General features: G+C 45.2%; 1 protein-coding gene across 1 annotated transcript; it reads right to left on the minus strand.

The window, feature by feature from the left end:
• Positions 1-753: 753 nt before the first annotated feature.
• Positions 754-19,343, minus strand: Erp27 (endoplasmic reticulum protein 27). The gene is made up of 7 exons (XM_006976506.3): positions 18,020-19,343; positions 17,752-17,852; positions 15,824-15,961; positions 7,545-7,661; positions 4,738-4,863; positions 2,527-2,724; positions 754-2,047 (listed from the first exon to the last, which is right to left on the minus strand). The coding sequence occupies exons 1-7, from the start codon at positions 18,111-18,113 to the stop codon at positions 2,003-2,005; spliced, it is 819 nt and encodes a 272-aa protein (XP_006976568.1). The 5' UTR covers positions 18,114-19,343; the 3' UTR covers positions 754-2,002.
• Between the last annotated feature and the right edge of the window lie 77 nt (positions 19,344-19,420).

Genomic DNA, 19,420 nt, shown 5'->3' on the forward strand with positions numbered 1-19,420 from the left:
GACATCATGTAAATGGACTTAAAAGTAACTGGGAGATGGCCTGAGAGTGTGGCTCAGTGGTAGAGCACTTGCCTCACATGCGCAAGGCCCCAAGTTCAATTCCTAAGAGCACCAAAAAGGAAAAAACAACAACAAGAAAAACTCCGTGAAGTCGAAGGGGCATTTAGATCAATGATTCTCAATGTGGGGGCCTCTCAATCTCGACCCCAACAAGAGTGTGCAATGACTCTTTCACAGGGATAGCATGTCAGATACCCTGCACATCAGATGTTTACGTTAAAATTCATAACAATAGCAAAATTACAGTTACCAAGTAGCAACAAAAGTAATTTTATGGTTGGGGGTCGCTACAACATGAGGAACTGTATTAAAGGGTCACAGCATTTGGAAGGTTGAGAACCACTGCCTTCCTGGTGTTAGGAATTTTCAGAATTGCTTGGCGGTGGTGGTGCACGCCTTTAATCCCAGCACTGGGGAGGCAGAGTTAGGCCGATCGCTGTGAGTTTGAGGCTAGCCTGGTCTACAAAGCGAATTCCAGGAAAGGTTGCAAAGCTACATAGAGAAACCCTGTCTCGAACCCCTCTCCCCCCGGCCCCCCGCCAAAAATAAAAAAAATAAAAAATAAAATTTCAGAGTTGCAAGAAAAGACACCCTGAGAGCCTGGGAAACCTCACTCAGCAGGGGATCATCCATCAGAAAGAATTCCTGAGTGGAAATGTCAAAAATGTCAAAATGTCAAAGAAGCATTCTGAGATGAGCCTGTTGCGTGCTCCTGTGACTGTGCAGCCCTGGGATGGACCCGGTGACCCCTCAAGCTCCTGGTCCCTGTGTTACTTCAAGAGCTGCTTTCACAGTCTCCTTTCCAGCCACTGACCACGCCCAGGGGCCATGGGGTTAGCCCGCAGAAAGGCACAAGCAACCCTTGTCCCTCACTTGGAGCCGTCTTTCTGTTCATCTGTGGGTTTTCAGCTCTTCAGCACTTAGACCCTTTTCTTTAGAGCCAAGGACCTGGACGGGGCGGGAAGGCTGTGACAATGTAGCATCTGTGTGTCGACAGTAACAGCCTGTGGGCCAGCGACCCACAGTCAAACTCCCCTGCATCCCGTGTGCTGGACCGCACACCTTACTGGCAGTAACCGTGGTCAGCCCCAGCGTGCCCTGGCGCCAAATGCCCCCAACTTCTTTCTTTCCCTCACCTTTTACCTAATTGACTCCCTGGCTCCTTTGCCACATTTGTATCAGTCCTCACGCAGGATGGTTGGGTCCCACCACTCATCTCACCCACACAGGGAACAACACATCGGAGGGTCGTGACCCAAAAGGAAACAGCCCTGGAGGGCGGGGCATGTACTGCTGAGCTGGGCAGCTGGGTTCCCTCCAAAGGGTTTGGCTTGCAGAGAGATGCCGCTCTTCTTGTAACAGTGTTGGATTTTATTTATTCCACGGGTTGCTGACTTACACGCGGAGCTGGAATCACTAAATGAGTGTAGCTTTTGACATGCTCTGTTTCTGACGTGTTCAGAAACTTGGAGACATCGTTGAACTTTTGGAGAGAAATAAACCCAAAACATGTTTTTGTTCTTGGCCCCAAGTCAGAGAAGGATATGTGCTTATGAAGGAGGGTTAGGTTTCTATCCTCGGATGACCCCAAAGGAAAAGGAACTACTGTGTGAGCCGGTGCCGGGTACCAATTAAAATGTCAGTGACGCACCGGAACAGCCTCTCTCGAGGAACGCTTCTCCTTCACAGAGATGCCCAGTTTCTGACGCCCCTCTCTCCTCAGTACTCACCCACAGTGGGAATCGAGGCTGTGTGAGAGAGGATGGGAAGTTGAAAACAAACGAGGCAAGAAAGGGAGCCCTTCAGACACAAAGGGAGCGTGGCCATCCTCCCGCCCCTTGTTAGAACACCGGAGGAGATGACCTTGTTTACTGCTGCAGAGATTCGAACTGCTCCTTTTTATTCAGCACGGACTAGACCCATGTAGAAGTACCAGGGAGCCTCAGAGCTCCTCCTTCCCAGCATCTTCTTCTGCTTTGTGATCTCTCTGAAAAACACAGTGACGCTGAACTTAGAGAGCAGACTTGATTACTCTTGAAAAAACCCTTAAGTCCACTTTTACTTTGAACTGCTGAGTCCTTCTGTTGTTGATGTTGTTTTTGTGTTTTTGTTTTGTTGTTTTTTGAAGAGGTCTCACTATGCAGCTTGGGCTGGACTTAAACTTATTATGTACCCCAAGCTGGATTCACTGTGGCAGTCTACCCACCTCAGCCTCCAGAGTACCTGGCACGAGCCACACCACACCTCATGCATGAGCTCTTTATATAGGATTTAAGTTATCTCCCATTGGTCCTTGAATAGAAAATGGGGAAACCCCAAGTTGAGTTTCCCCATACAAACGCTTTGCAAATGACTGTCTCTAGCTAATGGTGTCCCGTTAACTGTCTGCCCAAAGCCACCCTGCTCTGAAAGGAAATGCACAGAGAAGAGCAACTAGTGATGGCTTTACCTGAAGCCCACACTCACCAGCAGCATCCCCTTTTGGAATCCATCGCAGAAGTCTCGGACTTTCTCCACGTTAACTTCTGTGATGGGTAGTGTGTCCCACTTGTCATCCACAGTTTCATAAATGGCCAAAGCCGGCAGCTGAGACTCCTTCAGTTTGAAATAGGAGATCACCTTTCTGTTTTCCCCTCTGCCACTGTCCACCAGAACAAAGAGGATCTGTAGATGGGGAGGGGTTAAAGGAAGAGGTCCCACTGAGAGCCTGGGGACAAAGAGATTCTAGTAATCTCTGTCACTACACAGATTGAATTCATGGTCTGCATCACATAATTTTAGTCTACGTATGATGGACCCTGGTATGATGGAGCCTGGTGTGATGGAGCACACTTGTAATTCTAGCACCTGGGAGGCAGAGGTAGGAGGACCAGGAGTTCAAAATCACATTTAAGTACAGCCAGTCAGCATGTTTGAGGCTAGCCTGGGCTATATAAGAACAACCCTCTTCCAACACATCTTGATTAAATTTAAATGCATTTGAAATTTATTTTTGTTGCTTTGGTATTTTATCCCTCTAGTCAAATTTAACTACAAGAATTTTGGCCAGTTGTGGTGGCACACGCCCGTAGGATTTGCTGAAGGAAGAGGAAGCAGGAGGATCATGAGTTCAAGGCCAGCCTGGGCACAGTAGGATTTGCTGAAGGAAGAGGAAGCAGGAGGATCATGAGTTCAAGGCCAGCCTGGGCACAGTGGTGCATACTTTTAATCCCAGCATTTGGGAGTCAGAGGTAGGCCAGTCTCTGTGAGTTTGAGGCCAGCCTGGTCTACAAAGCAAATTCCAGGACAGCCAGAGCCAAAGAGAAATCCTGTCTAGAGAAAGCAAACCAAACCAAACCAAACCAAACCAAACCAAACCAAACCAAACCAAAACAATACAAAACAAAAAAAAAACAAAACAAAACAAAGAAACAACAACAAAAAATAAAAATAAAAAATTGGAATTTGGGGTTGGAGAGATGGCTTAGAGGTTAAGAATTAGGCTCTCAGCATACCAAACCAGGTAGTTCAAAATCCCCTGTAACTCTAGCTGCAGGAGATCCAACACTCTTACAGTCTCTGTGGGCATTTTTACACACACACCCCACCTCCTCTGCCCCCCATTAAAGATAGAGACAATCTTTTAAAAAAGAATTTGGACTTTGAAGACATATTGATGATTCCCTAAGCAACAAAGTATAGCCTAGTGATTAAAGGCAGAGAATGAGGTTAAGTCTGCATGTCTTCTTAGCTGTGTGATTTGCAACTTAGTTTCTCTGAGACTCAGTTTTTTTATTTGTAAAATTTCCTGGTGGGGGCAGAGACGAAACGAGATGTTACCTTCAGTAATTGTGGTACATAGGAAGAACCCCCACCACAGTGGCTCCCCAGAGTCAGGGATAGTGCTCTTCCTTGCTCTATGAACAAACTTTGAATATTAGCAGCTGGCAACAAAACCAAACCATTTTACTAATATGTGACAGGGAAAGCTCTTTGAAGCACATGGATTGTTTATTTCTGGAATTCACCATTTATTACTTTGAGCCCATGGGTTACGGGGTAACTGAAATGTAGAAAATGAGACCACAATGAGCTGGGGAGGGGAGGAGGGGATGGGGGTGGGGTGTTTATTAAGTCAAGTCTACCCAAAGTGGAAATCCTTGTGGTCTTCTGAGCAGAGGATTGTCTGTATTCAGGAACACTCAGTGCTCCCCATGTCAGGGGACCAGTCCTCCCCAAGACAGCTTATGTGATAGCTTTCATTAGATGCAGGGGTAGATAGATGAGCATGGTTGTCTCAGAGACCTCAAGCAGAACTGCACCCAGGAGGGAGGGAGGCAGATACAGGATCATGGTGCACTTGAGGTAGGCACCAGGGGTTTTGTAGGCACTCATGTGAGGGGTAGTCCCTGCTGTCTGTCCCAGCCTTCAGAGGTTATGATGAGCAAACAAATTCTGACTAGGTGATTTGGCTTCAGCATATTTATACTTACTGTCTCCTCACATGTCAGTGTGAAACAGACAGCCACAGCTGGAAGGAAGACTGATTACTGGGGTCTTAATATTGCAAAAGAAAGTTTCTTTAATTTCAAAATTTTTCACTTCTTACCTCCCACTCCTTACTGCATACCCTGAAACCACACTATAGTCCTTCTCTCTAACACCATCTTCCCCTGGTGGGGACCATTCCCAACTCACCTGTCCCTGGAAGAGCTTAGCTGCCTTCTGGTATCTCAGCACACTCTCTTCATACTCTGGGGAAGCCTTGTTCATCATCAGGAGAAGATGAGTCTGAATCATAGTGCTAAATAAGCCAGCTGCAACCTGGAAAATTAAAATGTGTCACAGAAGAAGGATAGGAGAAGGGAGAAGGAGAGCGGGAGGGAGGGAGGAGAGAGAGAGAGAGAGAGAGAGAGAGAGAGAGAGAGAGAGAGAGAGAGAGAGAGAGGAGAGACAGAGAGAGAGGCAGAGAGACAGAAAGAGAGACAGAGACAGAGAGAGACAGAGATATGCCAATGCAATGAACAGAATAATACAAAGGCAAATAACCTCTAAGATGCTCTTAAGTTTCACCACCTTAAAAGTGATCAAAACACCTTGTATACATGTATAGAATTATCAAATAATAAATAAAAATATTTTTAACAAGTGAAATTAACTGGATATTGGAGAGATGGCTCATGGGTTAAGAGCACATTAATCCAGCCGGGCGGTGGTGGCGCACGCCTTTAATCCCAGCACTCGGGAGGCAGAGCCAGGTGGATCTCTGTGAGTTCGAGGCCAGCCTGGGCTACCAAGTGAGTTCCAGGAAAGGCGCAAAGCTACACAGAGAAACCCTGTCTCGAAAAACCAAAAAAAAAAAAAAAAAAAAAAAAAAAAAGAGCACATTAATCCTTCTTGTCGAGGACATTGGCTTGTAGAGGACATTCCAGCACCCATATGGTGGCTGACAACGGTCTGTAACTTCAGTTCCAGAGGATCTGATACCCTTTTCTGGTACCCTCTGGCTCATGCACATATGTGGTGCACATACATTTACTCAAGCACATACACGCATACATAAAATAAATAATAATATCTTTTTTCAAAAGCGTACAATCACTTAGGGGATGGGTAACAGCCCAGGGGGTAAGATCCTGTACTATCCTTGACCAGGACCTAAGTTCAGCTTCTAACACCCATGCTGGGTGGCTCGCAATTGGCTTTAACTCCATTTTCAGGGGAATTGACTCCCTCTTTTGGCTTCTGCAGGCACCTGCATGCATATGGTGCACATAGCACCAAAGAGATAAACAACATGCACATAGTTAAGAATAATGAAAATACACCATTAAAACTGGGTACAACCATCCAGTTTATGGTAGCTGTGTAGATCCTCTGCCCCTCACTAAACATAACCAAACTGAGTAGCTAAGAGGACATTGTGGACTTGATGGGAAGTCTAAGGTTAGGCCATAAAATATATAACTCTTTGTTACACCCTTTATTCTGGGGGCAGCCAGTCCAGCATGAGGCTGTCAGGGAGCCCTAAGGATGGATTTATATGGTAACAGCAGCCCTAAGGATGGATTTATACAGCAACAAGAGGAACAGGTTGCTGGCCACATGAGTGAACCTTCTTCCAACTAGTTTCTTCAGCACTGGTGGAGCCCGCAGATGACATCAGCCTGGCAAATGCCTGCAATCTGTCCAGAGACCCAGATGTCCAGAAGCATCCAGGCACTCCATGCCTACTGGCTGACCCCAAGGAAGCGTGTGAGCTGGCCACAGAGGTACTGCAGCCAAGGCAAGTGTGGTCAGATGAAGTGTTTCCTAAAGGCCTGGTGTTGGACTTCAACAACAGGCTCAGTTTACATTAGGGACACGGGGTGATAAATAATTGATTCTTCTTATAACAGTCTTTGTAGTTAGTGTAGCAGATTCATGCTACCTAAATTCAGAGTGGCGCCCACACTTGTAAAGCAGAGAGGATTCTTGTGAAGAGTAGAGAGACAAGAGCTAAGGAGTCAGAGGCAGAGCCAGCTCTGCAGAAGGAATGAGAGTACAGAAGTAGCTGGTTTAATCTCATCAGACACAGCCCGGTTTGCACAGCAAAGCCACACAGAGTGTGTACATTAAATGTACAACCAGGACCAGGGCACGGCTGTGACTTTCTGTCCAGTTTTTCCAGTACAAATACTTGTAGCACATGGACAAAAAAATAGCAGTTCTTGAGGGGGCAGCTCTCCAAACAAGAAGGGACTGCTTCTGAGATGTGAAAGTCCTAATAAAAATTAAACATGCTTCTCTAAAGAGGTTCTTTCCTGGCTTTCTCTTGAAGTGTTTTGCTGTCCCTGATAATTTGAAATGTGAAAAAGACACAAAGCTATCCTTGCCCTGCTTGGCTAGCCTCTAGGACACTATGACACCAGGGTCATGTGCACAGGAAACACTGGACCATCTTTTCTGAGTTCACATGCAGTTCTGTGGACACAACAGAGACAAGAGTCAGTCTCTAGGTAAAGAAAGCTATGATGGTTACTCTTGAGTGTCAACTTGATTGGATTTAGAGACACCCAGGAGACACACTTCTGGTCATGTCTTGAGGGCATTTTCAGAGGGGTTTGAAGAGAGATGAGCCACCATGAAAGTGGGCAGCAACAAGAAAAGCAATGAATAAAATAGCCTTCTTGGTGATAGCTTGAGAAAGGCGATTTAGCGACTGTCTCAGAGCCAATGACCTTCACAGAGCAGTCACACAGCAAGACTCCAGATTCTGAAGGTTCTGATCCAGGTACCTTAGCTTTGCATTTGGGTTTTTTTTCTTACAAATTGTGGTATTGGTCCGTTTCTTTCTTTGTTGAGTAGGAAAGGATGAACTGATCAATCTTAAAGGGTTAATAAGGATATCAACATAAACAATGTGCCGGGTGTTCAGTGAGGGGCAGTTACTAACAGTGGCGAAAACATCTCTGCTGTGGGGGCAAGGACCCTCCATGACACAGGACACAGGGGTCAGTGCTTACCAGAGGGCTGTATTCTGTCACCCAGTGGAGGTTGTTCATCTGAATGAAACGGCTCAGCTTGGCGGCATCTAAGTTCTCAATCTCTTCAACATCCAAATTCAATTTTTCATTATCAACCTAGAGAAAGGAAACAAGATGCAACAAAGGGCCAAGCAACCCTTGCAGCATCTTTGAGATCGTTGGTAAATGACATTTGATGACGAGGATGTGATAGGCACTGAACACAACTCCAAAGACAGGAAGTAAGTTTCCTACCCTCGGGGGCATTTTTCTCTACTTGTCTCTTAAGGGCTATTTTTGTGTAATATAATTCACTGATTTATTGAATTATGCATTTTCCACCAGTGCAGCTGTTCTGAATTCCATTTCCTTAACCTCTGGCTTATTTTTCACTTAGTTACTTCCCATTCTTCCTTTTTTTTCCTTCCTTTGGTTGGGAAGTTGCTCAAGCTTTGTTTATCCCTTTAAAGACTGCCATTATGTAACACATAGTTTTTAAGTTACCAGAATCTAATATTAGTTGGCATTTACATCTCCCCATTGAACATTAGAACATATATACAAAGATAAAAAACTTAAAAAAAACTTAAAAGATTATCTTAAGCAAATTAAACTTATGAAATAATAAATGTCAAAGTATAGAAATGTACTTCTACATTAGAATTTTTTTTTTTTGGGGAAAATCACCCAAATCACTGGATATTTTAAAATGTGAAGTACTGGCTGTCAATACAGCTCAGTGGTAGAGCACGTGCTTGCTTACTATGTGTGAGCTCCTAGGTTCAATTCCCAGCAGCAAACACACAGAAATGGGCTAGAGATGGGTAGACCAGTTGGTACAAGGCTTGCCCAGCTTGCAGGAAGCCCTTGGTCTGATCTCCAGCGCTATGGGAAACAGACATGTTGATTCTTGTAACCCTAGCATTCTGGAAGGAAAGGCAGGATGATCAGAAACTCGAGGTACTGATGCTGGTCAGTGAGACCAAAGTGGGTGAAGCCACCCGGTACACAAACAATTGTGTTAAAATCCACAACACTCAGTAGGAACATTGAGAAAAAGATGTACGAACAACAGAAAAAGTCTCCATGGACCTCGTTCAGCTTTATATTCCAATATTCTTACCAAACTATCAAATAAATAGAAGGCTGCTGTGGTGGTTCATGTCTTTAATCCCCGCACTTAGAAGACCAGGCAGGAGGATTGCCAGGAGTTCAAGGCAGTCTGGGCCACATGGGAAGCTGTAGGCCCTCCTGGGCAATAGAACAAGGCCTTGTCTTAAAGAAACAGAACGCAAACAGGGGCTTATAGAGTGGTTAGGAGAACTTGCTGCTCATTCAGAGGGTCTGAATTCTGCTCTCAGTACCCCCGGCTGGGTGACCCACAACAGTTTATAACTCCAGCTCCAAAGAGATCGGGCACTCTGCTGACTCTGCCAGCACCCGTTCTCATGGGCACATATCCACGCACAGACATACGGACATATTCACAAAGACAGGCAGACAGACAGACAGATACACACACACACAGGAAAGGAGGAGGGAGGGAAAAGGGTGGAGGGAGGGAGAGAGAGAGAGAGAGAGACAGAGAGAGAGAGAGAGAGAGAGAGAGAGAGAGAGAGAGAGAGAGAGAGAGAGAGAGAGAGAGAGAGAGCACTGTTCTCTTGAATCTTCTCTATTGCTTTCGGAGGGGTTGCCAGCTGGCACAATATGTCACACTTAGGACTTTGCTATTGCAAACACTCAAATCATCATCAGCATAATCAAGGTCCTCTTAATACTGAGTGTGTCCAAATGCTTGAAGATTATTTTTCTAGGACATTGACGCCTGGCTCCTGTGTGCAGGAGGCCCCGCCCTCCCGCCGGTTTCCAGGCAGTTCCTCAGGTTTCCCAGAATTGGAGAACTGCAGCGCCAAGAACTCCAGGTGGATTTCTGGACTCAGGGAGGCAGAGGAAGGACAAGAGTGTGCAGCAGGGGTAAAGTTCCTTCCCCGGGCAGTGAGAGCGCTTCGGTAAACCGCCCCCTCCCTGGTGTGCAGCAGGGATAAAGTTCCTGCCTGGGCGGTGAGGCACTTCGGTAAACCGCCCCCTCCCCTGCAGGCTCTCAAGTTCTTCCAAAGAAACATACCCGACTATTTCATTATTTCCTAAACTAATAAACTCAGGAGCGTTTGTGTGTAGGGCTCCTGGAGGCAAGTCTTGAACAGGAAGTCTGCTTTCCGTCAAGGGGATCATTTGCATAATGCACTGGAGAGAAAGTTCTACCCCAGAACAAGACTTTGGGAACGTTTTTAAAATATCTATTTTGTGAGTGTTTGGAAGGAATTTTACTTAAGATATCCTCCCCATAAACAGAGACTCCGAAAGCAGAAAGGAGCCCGCTGGAAGGGCCACGAGCTCAGGTGTTTTGGACACTGCACATGTAGAGACCCCAGCGTGTTCTTCGCTCTGAGGGTACTTCTTTGCAGTTCTGCGAGCTAGCAATCATTTCAGAAAATGCACTAAAACTCAGTTTATTTATGTTCTCTCTTGTTTTATTTATTTATTTCAGACAGGATTTCATGAAGTGAGGCTCCTTATTGGTCTTCTATGTAGCCAAAGATGAATCTGCTTCACCTCCCTAGTATTGGAATTACAGGCATGTACCACCGCGCCCTGCTCGTCTTAGTTTATACTACAGTCATAAAGCAACTTGGGTAGCACCGGGAAAGGATTTGTTCAACAATTCCCTCAAGTCTCTAATTTTATATATGTATATATGCTCAGCTGCCATGTATTTTTACACACACACACACACACACACACACACACACACACACACACACTTTTGTTTGTTTTGAGACAGTGCCTCCTGTAGCCCAGGATGGCTTTAAATTTGCTGTGTAGCCAAGGATGACCCTTAACCCTGGCTCCTCCTGTCAGTCTCCTAAGGGGCGGCTTTACAGGTGTGCACCACCACACCCCGCTAAATGCACACTTTACAAAAGTGTTTTGATAATTTGACGTTATTTTTCTCACTTACTAGTTGATTTGTACACACTCATCTCACAGGGGCCAAGACTGCATTTCTTGTTGGCTACTGAACTTGGTATTATGTAAAAATCTTGCACGTGTTACTGGTTTTGGCAGAATGTAGGGGTCATGGAGAGCACCTGGGAGCTTGACAATCTGGGATAAGGTTAAAGTCTCTGTAGAGAGGCTATATAGGTAGGGTTCTATTGCTGTGAAGAGATACCATGACCATGGCAACTCCTGTAAAGGAAAACATTTAACTGGGGCTGGCTTACAGTTTCAGAGGTTTAGTCCATTATCATTGTGGCAGGAAGCATGGTGGTATGCTGGCAGACATGTGCTGGAGAAGGAGTGCTGTGGATATCACTCTATATAAATAAAACACTGATGGCCAGTGACCAGGCAGGAAGTATAGGCGGGACAAGGAGAGAGGAGAATTGGGGAAACAGGAAGAAAGGGGAGAGACACTGCAGCCACTGCCAGGACAAGCAGCATGTAAAGATGCCGGTAAGCCACCAGCCACGTGGCAAGGTATAGATTTATAAAAATGGGTTAGTTTAAGATATAAAAACAGTTAGCAAGAAGCCTGCCACAGCCATACAGTTTATAAGTAATATAAGTGTCTGAGTGATTATTTTATAAGTGGATTGTGGGACTGCGGGGTTTGGTGGAACCTGGAGAGAAGCCCTCCAGCAACAAAGGAGCTGAGAGTTCTACATCTGGATGGGCAGGCAGCAGGAAGAGGATGCTACACTGGGTGTGGGTTGAACATCTGAACCCCAAAGTCTGCCCCCAGTGACACACTTCCTCCAAGAAGGCCACACCTCCTAGCAGTGCCATTCCCTATGGGCCTATGGGGCCATTTTAATTCAAACGACCACAGAGTCCCCTGGTGAAGATTCAGTCTCTGCTGCAGTGGAGACCCCAGCATAGTTGAGATACCAGGACTGTGTGATGACCACTAAGTACAGTGGTAGATGTGGAGAGGAGCCAGTTTGAGCCTCCCAGACAAGCTATGTGTGCTATGATTGACAGAGCCTGAGCAAACTGGAGCTTCCCAAGACCTCTGGAGTCTGGAAGGTAGTGAGTCCCAGACACGGACAGTGTGTAACTGATATTGTTGAAGTTTGGTTTTGCTTTGATTTGATTGTGGCTATGCCCCAGTTCTTACCTCTTGGAGTAGGAAAATATTTAACTTAAAAAAAATTTTTTTTTAAACAGACTTTGGAATTTTGGAGGGACTTTGGTTATTTTAAGATTTTGAACTTTTAAAGAGACTAAAGTCTGGAAGTGTTTGAAATTGTTAAGACTGGGACTTTCAAAGCTCTTTATGCTTTATGTTGTGATATTGATATGAGATTTTGAGGATGAATAAGAACCAAAGGCAACAGTTGAAGAGTGATGCATTTGTGTGTCAAGCTGAAAAGGAGTCAAGTGTGTTGGTTAGTTTTTGTCAACCTGACACAAGCTAGAGTCAATTGGAAAGAAGACTCCTTAAGACTGGCCTACAGGCAAGACCGTAAGTAGTTCTCTTGATTAATGATTGATGGTGGGGAGCCTAGGCCACCGTAGACGGTACCTCCCTCAGGCTGGTGGGCTGAGTACATAAGAAAGCAAGCCAAGCAAGCCATGAAGAACAAGCCAGTCAGCAGCACTCCTCCATGGCCTCTGCTTTAGCTCCTGCCTCCAGGTTCCTGCCTTGAGCCTGCCCTGACTTCTCTCCCTGCTAGAGGGTAGCTTGGGAGATGTAAGAAGAAATAAACCCTTTCCTCCCCAAGTTAGTTTTGGTCCTAATGTTTCATCAGAGCAATAGAAACCCCAACGGCCCACAAACACAGCTTTTGCTGGCCTGATAATAATGAGTCAGTGTATTTTTACGTAATTATTATTTCATCGTACCTTTAACTATATTCTTACTGTTGCAAACAAAGTAACTCTAAATTCTGAAAATTTGCTACCAAACTATACAGTATCTAGATAAAATTCTGAGATATAATCCTGGGGTTTAATTAATACCAGGGGCTAAGGGAAATGGTTTGGGAAAAAGTTTTTAAAATGTAGACTTCAGAATGAGAAACACTAAATAAATACAACCTAGAAATGAAGGAGATTTTCTTTGGGGGCTGGAGAAATGGCTCAGGCATTAAGAACGCTTGGGGCTCTTGCCGAGGACCTGAATTCAGATCTCAGCACCCATTACAGGTAGTTCATAGTTGCCTATACCCCCAGCTCCAGTGGCTCTGACGCCCTCTTCTGGCCTCTGCAGCACCCAAAAGAACATACAAATGCATACAGATGCACAGACACACAGAGACACATGTGTAAATTTAAAAAGAATCTTTAAAGTAGTTTTAAAAAGAATTTCCTGGAGTGCTTTAGAGAGCTGTTATAGCCCAGTAGAAAGGGGAGGTTGAGCATGGAGTCAGGCAGTACTTGGCATTTGTGAAACTTTGGAGAGTTGGCTCAATCTACTGGAACTTTAGTTTTCTTACTGAAAATTCAGGGATAATATTCTTTCTCTTCCCTCCCTCCCTCCCTCCCTCCCTCCCTCCCTCCCTCCCTCCCTCCCTCTCTCTCTTTGTTTCTTTGTTGATTTTTTTTTTGAGACAAGGTTTCTCTGTGTAACAGCTTTGACTATCCCAGAACTCACTCTGTAGACCAGGCTGGCCTTGAACTCACAGAGATCCACCTGCCTGCCTCTGCCTCCTGAGTGCTAGGATTAAACCCATGCACCCGCCACTGTCTGGCAAGATTATTATTCTTTTTTTTCAAATTTAGTGAGAATTATAATAGTGCCCATCATAGATTAGATACACACAGACACAGTCCTACACACAGAGACACATACAGGCAGATGGACAGACAGACAGACAGACATGGAAATAAACAAATTGTGGAAAATTGCAAATAATAAAATGTGGGTCTAAGTTAAAAGGAGGTCCCAGAAAGCTTGCAAACAGCTCATATTTCCCAATGTAAAATAAAATGGTCTCCGTTTTTCTTTACTAAAGTTATTCTGACTCCTGAACAATGATCCTATTAAAATATGTCCCAAAGTTTGAAAATGTAAACCGAGAAAAAGTGTTTATGTAACAGTTGGCCTGAAAAATCTCCAACCTTTCCCAGTGCTGCCAATGAAGTGGCACAAAACCAGCCCGTTTGTTTGCTGGCATGGCACATAAATTTTGTCCACCGAAGACCCAAGGCTTTGCTCAGAGCAGGGCTGTCACTCGTGGTCAACATAAAACATGATGGGGAGGGTCTTAGAAGAGCCACCACCAGGGCTCCATAAAGAGTACATTGTGAGCAGAGTTCATGCTACTGTTAGGTCTGCTCAGCCCCCCCCCCCTTTTTTTTTGGCTGACATTGAACTCCTGAATTCCTGGTCCTCACACTCCTGAGTGCTGGGACCACAGGGCTGCATCACCAAGCTAGGCAGATCACCCTTTTTCATTTCTATCACTGCTGCTCCACGGCAGACCCTTTCTACCTCATTAAATTATGTATGTGGCTATTTTGCCTATATGTACGTGCACCATATGTGTGCCTGGTGTCTGAGGAGGTGAGAAAGAGTTGGATCCCCTGGAACTAGAGTTGGGAGCTGCCAAATGGATGCTGGGAATCAAACCCGGGTCCTCTGCAAGAGCATCCGGTGCTCTTAACCCCTGGGCCACCTCTCCATCCCCCACAGACTCTCGATGAGTTTTGCAGTCTATTTTGCCTAGCTAGCAGGAGTTATTGCTTCCCACATCTCCGTCTAATAACCCATCTTATTCTTTGTTTCCAAAATAACCTTGCTAAATCTCATTTCTGTCCACATCACTCTCCCGATCCAAATGCTTTGGGGAGCTTTCTGGTGCCAATTAAATTAAGTGCAAACCCAGGACACTGGTACTGTGCTTTGAGCACAAATATGTTCTAATAAAACTTCCCTGTCTTATGTTCCTTTGCCTGTAACATGTGCTTTGGGATCCAGTCAAGTTGGCATCACTGATTCCTAACTACATTGCGTTTCCTCCTTTGACCACGATTCTCCATTAGAGCGGCCAACTTTCGCATATACTTTCCAGTTTAATTGTCTCTTTTGTATTATTTGTCTAAATTTCCACACTATTTTCATTCCCATACCACTTTACCTATAGTAATGTTTTCTAATTTTTTTTTTTCTTTTTTGAGACAGAGTTTCATTATGTAGCTCTGGCTGTCCTAGAACTCACTATGTAGACCAGGCTGGTCTCTAACTCACAGATACCTGCCTGCCTTTGCCTCCTGAGTGCTGAGGTTAATGAAAACATCACCAAGGTTTATAGTGATGTTTTCTTTTTTCTTTTCTTTTCTTTCTTTCTTTCTTTTCTTTCTTTCTTTCTTTTTTTTTTTTTTTTTTTTTTTTTTTTTTTTTTTTGATTTTTCGAGACAGGGTTTCTCTGTGTAGCTTTGCGCCTTTCCTGGGACTCATTGGTAGCCCAGGCTGGCCTCGAACTCACAGAGATCCGCCTGCCTCTGCCTCCCGAGTGCTGGGATTAAAGGCGTGCACCACCACCGCCCGGCTTATAGTTATGTTTTCTAATAGTATAGTGGTTAAAATTTTTGCTACATTTTAGGTTCTATGAGAACAGAGAGTCTATTCGATGTTACTATCATCACTACCACACACATGAATTGTCTAGTAAAATGTTTGCTAAACATAGGTCAAGTTCTTGACATATAAAATTATAAAATTGTGGGCTTGGTAGTGTGCTTGCCTAGTACACATGAAGCCCCGGGTTTGGTTTCCCTGTGAGGCATAAATAGGTCCTGATGGCACATGCCTGTAATTTCAGTATTTGGGAAGTGGAGGATCAGAAGTCTAAGGTAATCCTCATCTATGTAGCAATTGGCCATCCTGAGCTACATGGAAACTTGTCACGCACACCTGTATTTATAAAACTCCTGTTTTTTCTCTGTGTCTGCCTTGCCCCCCTGCCCCATGTGTGTGTGTGTGTGTGTGTGTGTGTGTGTGTGTGTGTGTGTGTGTGTGTGTGTGTAGCGTGGCTCACTCTCCCCTCTGCCTGGTCAGGGACCTAGCCGCTCCATTAGTCCCACATCTTGCCTCTGCATCGCTGTCCTCTGTACACCTCAGCCCAGCACCTGTTTTCTAGACTGAATTGAGTCACTGTCCTTGTCAGCAGTGTCCCTGAACTTGGCACCGGCGACAATGTTCAGGACGTAGGGTTCTTTCCTGCCTCACATGGAAAAACTAGAAGTAGGCTGGAGCTGCCCACCCAGCTTACCTGTCGGAAGAGGCAGATGCTGTTTCTGGTGATGTTGTAGTGGGTCAGAAGTTCAGAACTGTTGCTGATTCCAAATGATATGTCTTGGAACTGTTGTGTCATGCTGCGGAATACCGACACTATAGGTATTTCTAAATCCTAAAAACAACAATGGTGAGAGGGAGAGAGAGAGAGAGAGAGAGAGAGAGAGAGAGAGAGAGAGAGAGAGAGAGAGAAACCCAGACGTCATTTGTGAGGGAAGAAACAGGGCAGGCAAACGTGCTCATGCCAGCAGTTCCGGGTTTTAGTCTAGCAAACAAAAGTCACCCTTACACTTGCAGGCTACATTTGCAGTGGCATTTTTGAGTTTCCCAGGCTGTGTGAGTTTATAGGTGATTATGAAAATTGTGTCTAAACCTGGGTTCTTTTGTGCGACCCTATCACACAGCCTGAATTCTACTAGTAGCCGAGGGAAGTCTTGGCGTCCAGAGGTCTGTGAAGTTGGGCTGTACAGTCACTCATACACCCAGGGAGGCAAATGTTTTGGGGACAATTTGTGGAGGAACAGGGCAATGCAAAATACAGAAACAGGTGCTGAGCGTAGTCACTGGAAATGTGCAGAGGGCTGAGGATCAGGTCCTTTCCTTCCAAGGGTCCTCCAGTTTGTGCATGAAGGCACTTACTGGTCCATGCATCTACGGCATCCCAGGCATGCACTTAGGGAGCCGAAAAGCCACTCATCAGTGGTGGTAGCTGTCCTCCCACAGACACTGGCCCTGTCCTCTGTAATGTGTTAGGATGTCTGTTTTCTCTGCATCTCACTGGACTAAAGGCAAGGAGAAGGAAAGATTGCTAGTCATGCATTTGGGATCAACAAGACAGAGTTGGCGACTTGCTCTTTTGAAAGGAAGAGGGTTATTCACTTAGAAGTTGTGGATATTTGTTGGTTTGTAATCTGTACTTTTGAATAGCATTACTCAAGGACCCAATGGCGCCATCTGGTGGCTATTTATATTACTGCACCCTTCTAGTTCTCTTCCCTTTCTGCCCATCACCAAAACCCGTTTTCCTCTCCCATTAGCACCCATCGCTATTTCCAGCCTTGTGCCCAGAATGGACAGGGTGATGTGAGCTAGAATCAAAGAAGGGAAGTATACAAAAAGGTCTGAAGTAAGAGAACAGGGACTGGGTTAGCTGTGAGGACTGCGAGGCGGCCTCGGCAAAGACAGAGGGAAAGCCTGGAACGAGACCCTCTTGTTTCCGGCTGTCTGTATTAACCAACAGCCACTGTGGAAGATGTCAGTGACCACTTCACCTTCCTCAGTGTTCAGAGAGGGTGAGAAAGATCAACAAGAGTCTACCTATTTGCTTTAGCACAGCCCGTGAAAAGTGTTTCCAGGTCATAAAAAAATAGAGTTAGCCTATCCTTTTGGCTAGTCCCATTATGGCATATTCCCATTATCCCACTGCTCAGGAGGCTGAGGCAGGAGGATTGTGGGTTTGAGGGAATCATGAGCTACACAGAGAGTTTCAGGCCAGCCTAAGTTATGAGACCTTATCTGAAATACATAATAAAAAATAAATTTAAACGGTGCATTTGCAATCACTTCTGCCTATTGACGGGGCACTACAGGTACAGGCTGAGGCTATTTAGGACAACGGTGAGGTATGATGGAAGCTGACTTCCTGCAAACACCTTCTTTCAAAGTGCCCATAGATAAGGAGACACCACCATGGGACTCAGAGATCCTGAAGCAGGTCCAAGGAAGACCCGATGTAGAGGGCAGCCTGTTTTGAAATGAAGGAGCCTCAGATGACCAGCGGAAAGCAGAATCTGAACATTCTTGCTTCTAAATCAACATCACTAGCCCAACAGGCCACTATCATGGCTACCCTAAGGCAGAACATGCCTGGCCATAGGGTACAGCAGGTAGGGTGTATGCACAAACCTGGAAGAAGCCTATGATGGCCACTTCAGCGGCATTGATGAGTTCCTCAGTGGCTGAGATGTCTGTGAGCCATATGGGTTCCTGGGGAGTGTGGAGACCATCTGCAGTAAGAGGGGTAGATGCTTGGCAACACACGTCCTTACTCAGAAACTTCTGGAAATTTTTCTAGGTTTGAATGAAAATATGCAGAGTATTTTCATATTCCCCTCTCTTCTCCTTATGACATGCTTCCTTATGGAGCAACCTCCCCCACCCCTTTTTTTTTTACCTGAGGCTTCTTCGACATCTGCTGTAACTTCTGGGACCAGCCCATACAAGAAGATAAACGAAAGGATTAGGCACCTGGACCTGGAGATTTTCATTGTTCTCCTGTTCCAACCCTAGATGTTGAGTTGATTGGATGGGGGTGCTGATCCAGGACAGCCTGATGTAGTGAAATGGCTGTGGGTTATTAGTGCTCTGGGAACTTTACAGCTGGCTCCAGGGGAACCTTCACCTTCTGTGATAAATGGCTCAAAGTGGCAGGGCTTTGGAACATATCCAACCAGAAGAAAGACAGGTTAGTGCATTTAAATAATAAAAATATATAAATACTCTGTGCCTCTTATTGATTTTAAGTAGGAGGCTACAAATATAGCTGTGGGTTGATCCAGTGTCTCTCAGCTTAGACTGTTGATGGGGGAGGTGATCACAAAAATCTATGATTTAAATATGAAACAGAGAGTGGTGAAATGTGGGAAAATTCATGGGCTGTTGTGAGAGATGAAGAACATGAGGCAATGTAGGGTTTGATGAAGGATATATCTGCCTGCAGGAAGTACAAGCAGCGTCCTGGGCGAATACGATTGTCCAGACATCAAAATGTGTGGAGGACGCAGACTGCCTTTATATGCCAAGACAAAATATTATAACTGACAAATGCAACTTAACAGAAGGCAGGGTTTATTTTGGTTGCCAGTTTGAAGGTACAGTCAGTCACTGCAAGGAAGGCCATGCCGGTGTGAGCATGAGACAGCTGGTCACAATACATCTGCAGTCAGGAAGCAGAGATAGTGTTCAGCTCGAGTTCCTTATTTTATTCAGTCCAGGATCCCAGCATGGAGTGATGCTGCCCATGGGTAGGATGAGTCTTCTCACCTCAATGGACCTGGTCTAGAAGCTCCCTCACAGACGTGCCTAGGAGGCCTTTTCCCTGGGTGTTTCTAGACTCTGTCAAGCTGACAGTCAATATTAACAAGACATCGCATGGGAGGAATTAAAATCCAGACATGAAAATAGAATGTGTGTGAATATTACTCACTGAGAATTAGGGAAAGGAATAGAATGGTAGCTGTTGGGGCCATCTTGCAAAAGGCGTTTATGGAGCAGACTAAACTAGCACAGAGGCTTCTACTTCATTCAGTAGATGTCGAGAGCCCGTGGAAGAGTCCCAAGCAGGAGTCAGAGTTTGATCTGGCCCACAAATCAAGTCTAAGATGGAAGTTCTACAGGAAGTGGGGTGTACATCTCAATCTTAGATGAAGGTCCCCTAAGAAAATATTATACAATAAATGAAATTTAGAATGTTCATTCTCTGTATTACTAGCATTCACTGACCATTATAATGTAACAACCTATTGGCAAGGACCTGTACATCCCCTGTACCGCGGATCTTACCCATACCCCCATC

This window comes from Peromyscus maniculatus, chromosome 3, assembly GCF_049852395.1.
Source record: "Peromyscus maniculatus bairdii isolate BWxNUB_F1_BW_parent chromosome 3, HU_Pman_BW_mat_3.1, whole genome shotgun sequence".
Lineage (NCBI taxonomy): Eukaryota > Metazoa > Chordata > Mammalia > Rodentia > Cricetidae > Peromyscus > Peromyscus maniculatus.

Bases quoted from the DNA above. Each gene is read 5' to 3' on its own strand.
- Erp27 (XM_006976506.3), bottom strand. From the start codon at position 18,113: ATGAAAATCTCCAGGTCCAGGTGCCTAATCCTTTCGTTTATCTTCTTG. The intron at 15,962-17,751 runs GTTTGTGCATAC...TGTTGTTTTTAG, and splicing joins CCATCATAGGCTTCTTCCAG to GATTTAGAAATACCTATAGT. The intron at 2,725-4,737 runs GTGAGTTGGGAA...CCCCATCTACAG, and splicing joins CTAAGCTCTTCCAGGGACAG to ATCCTCTTTGTTCTGGTGGA.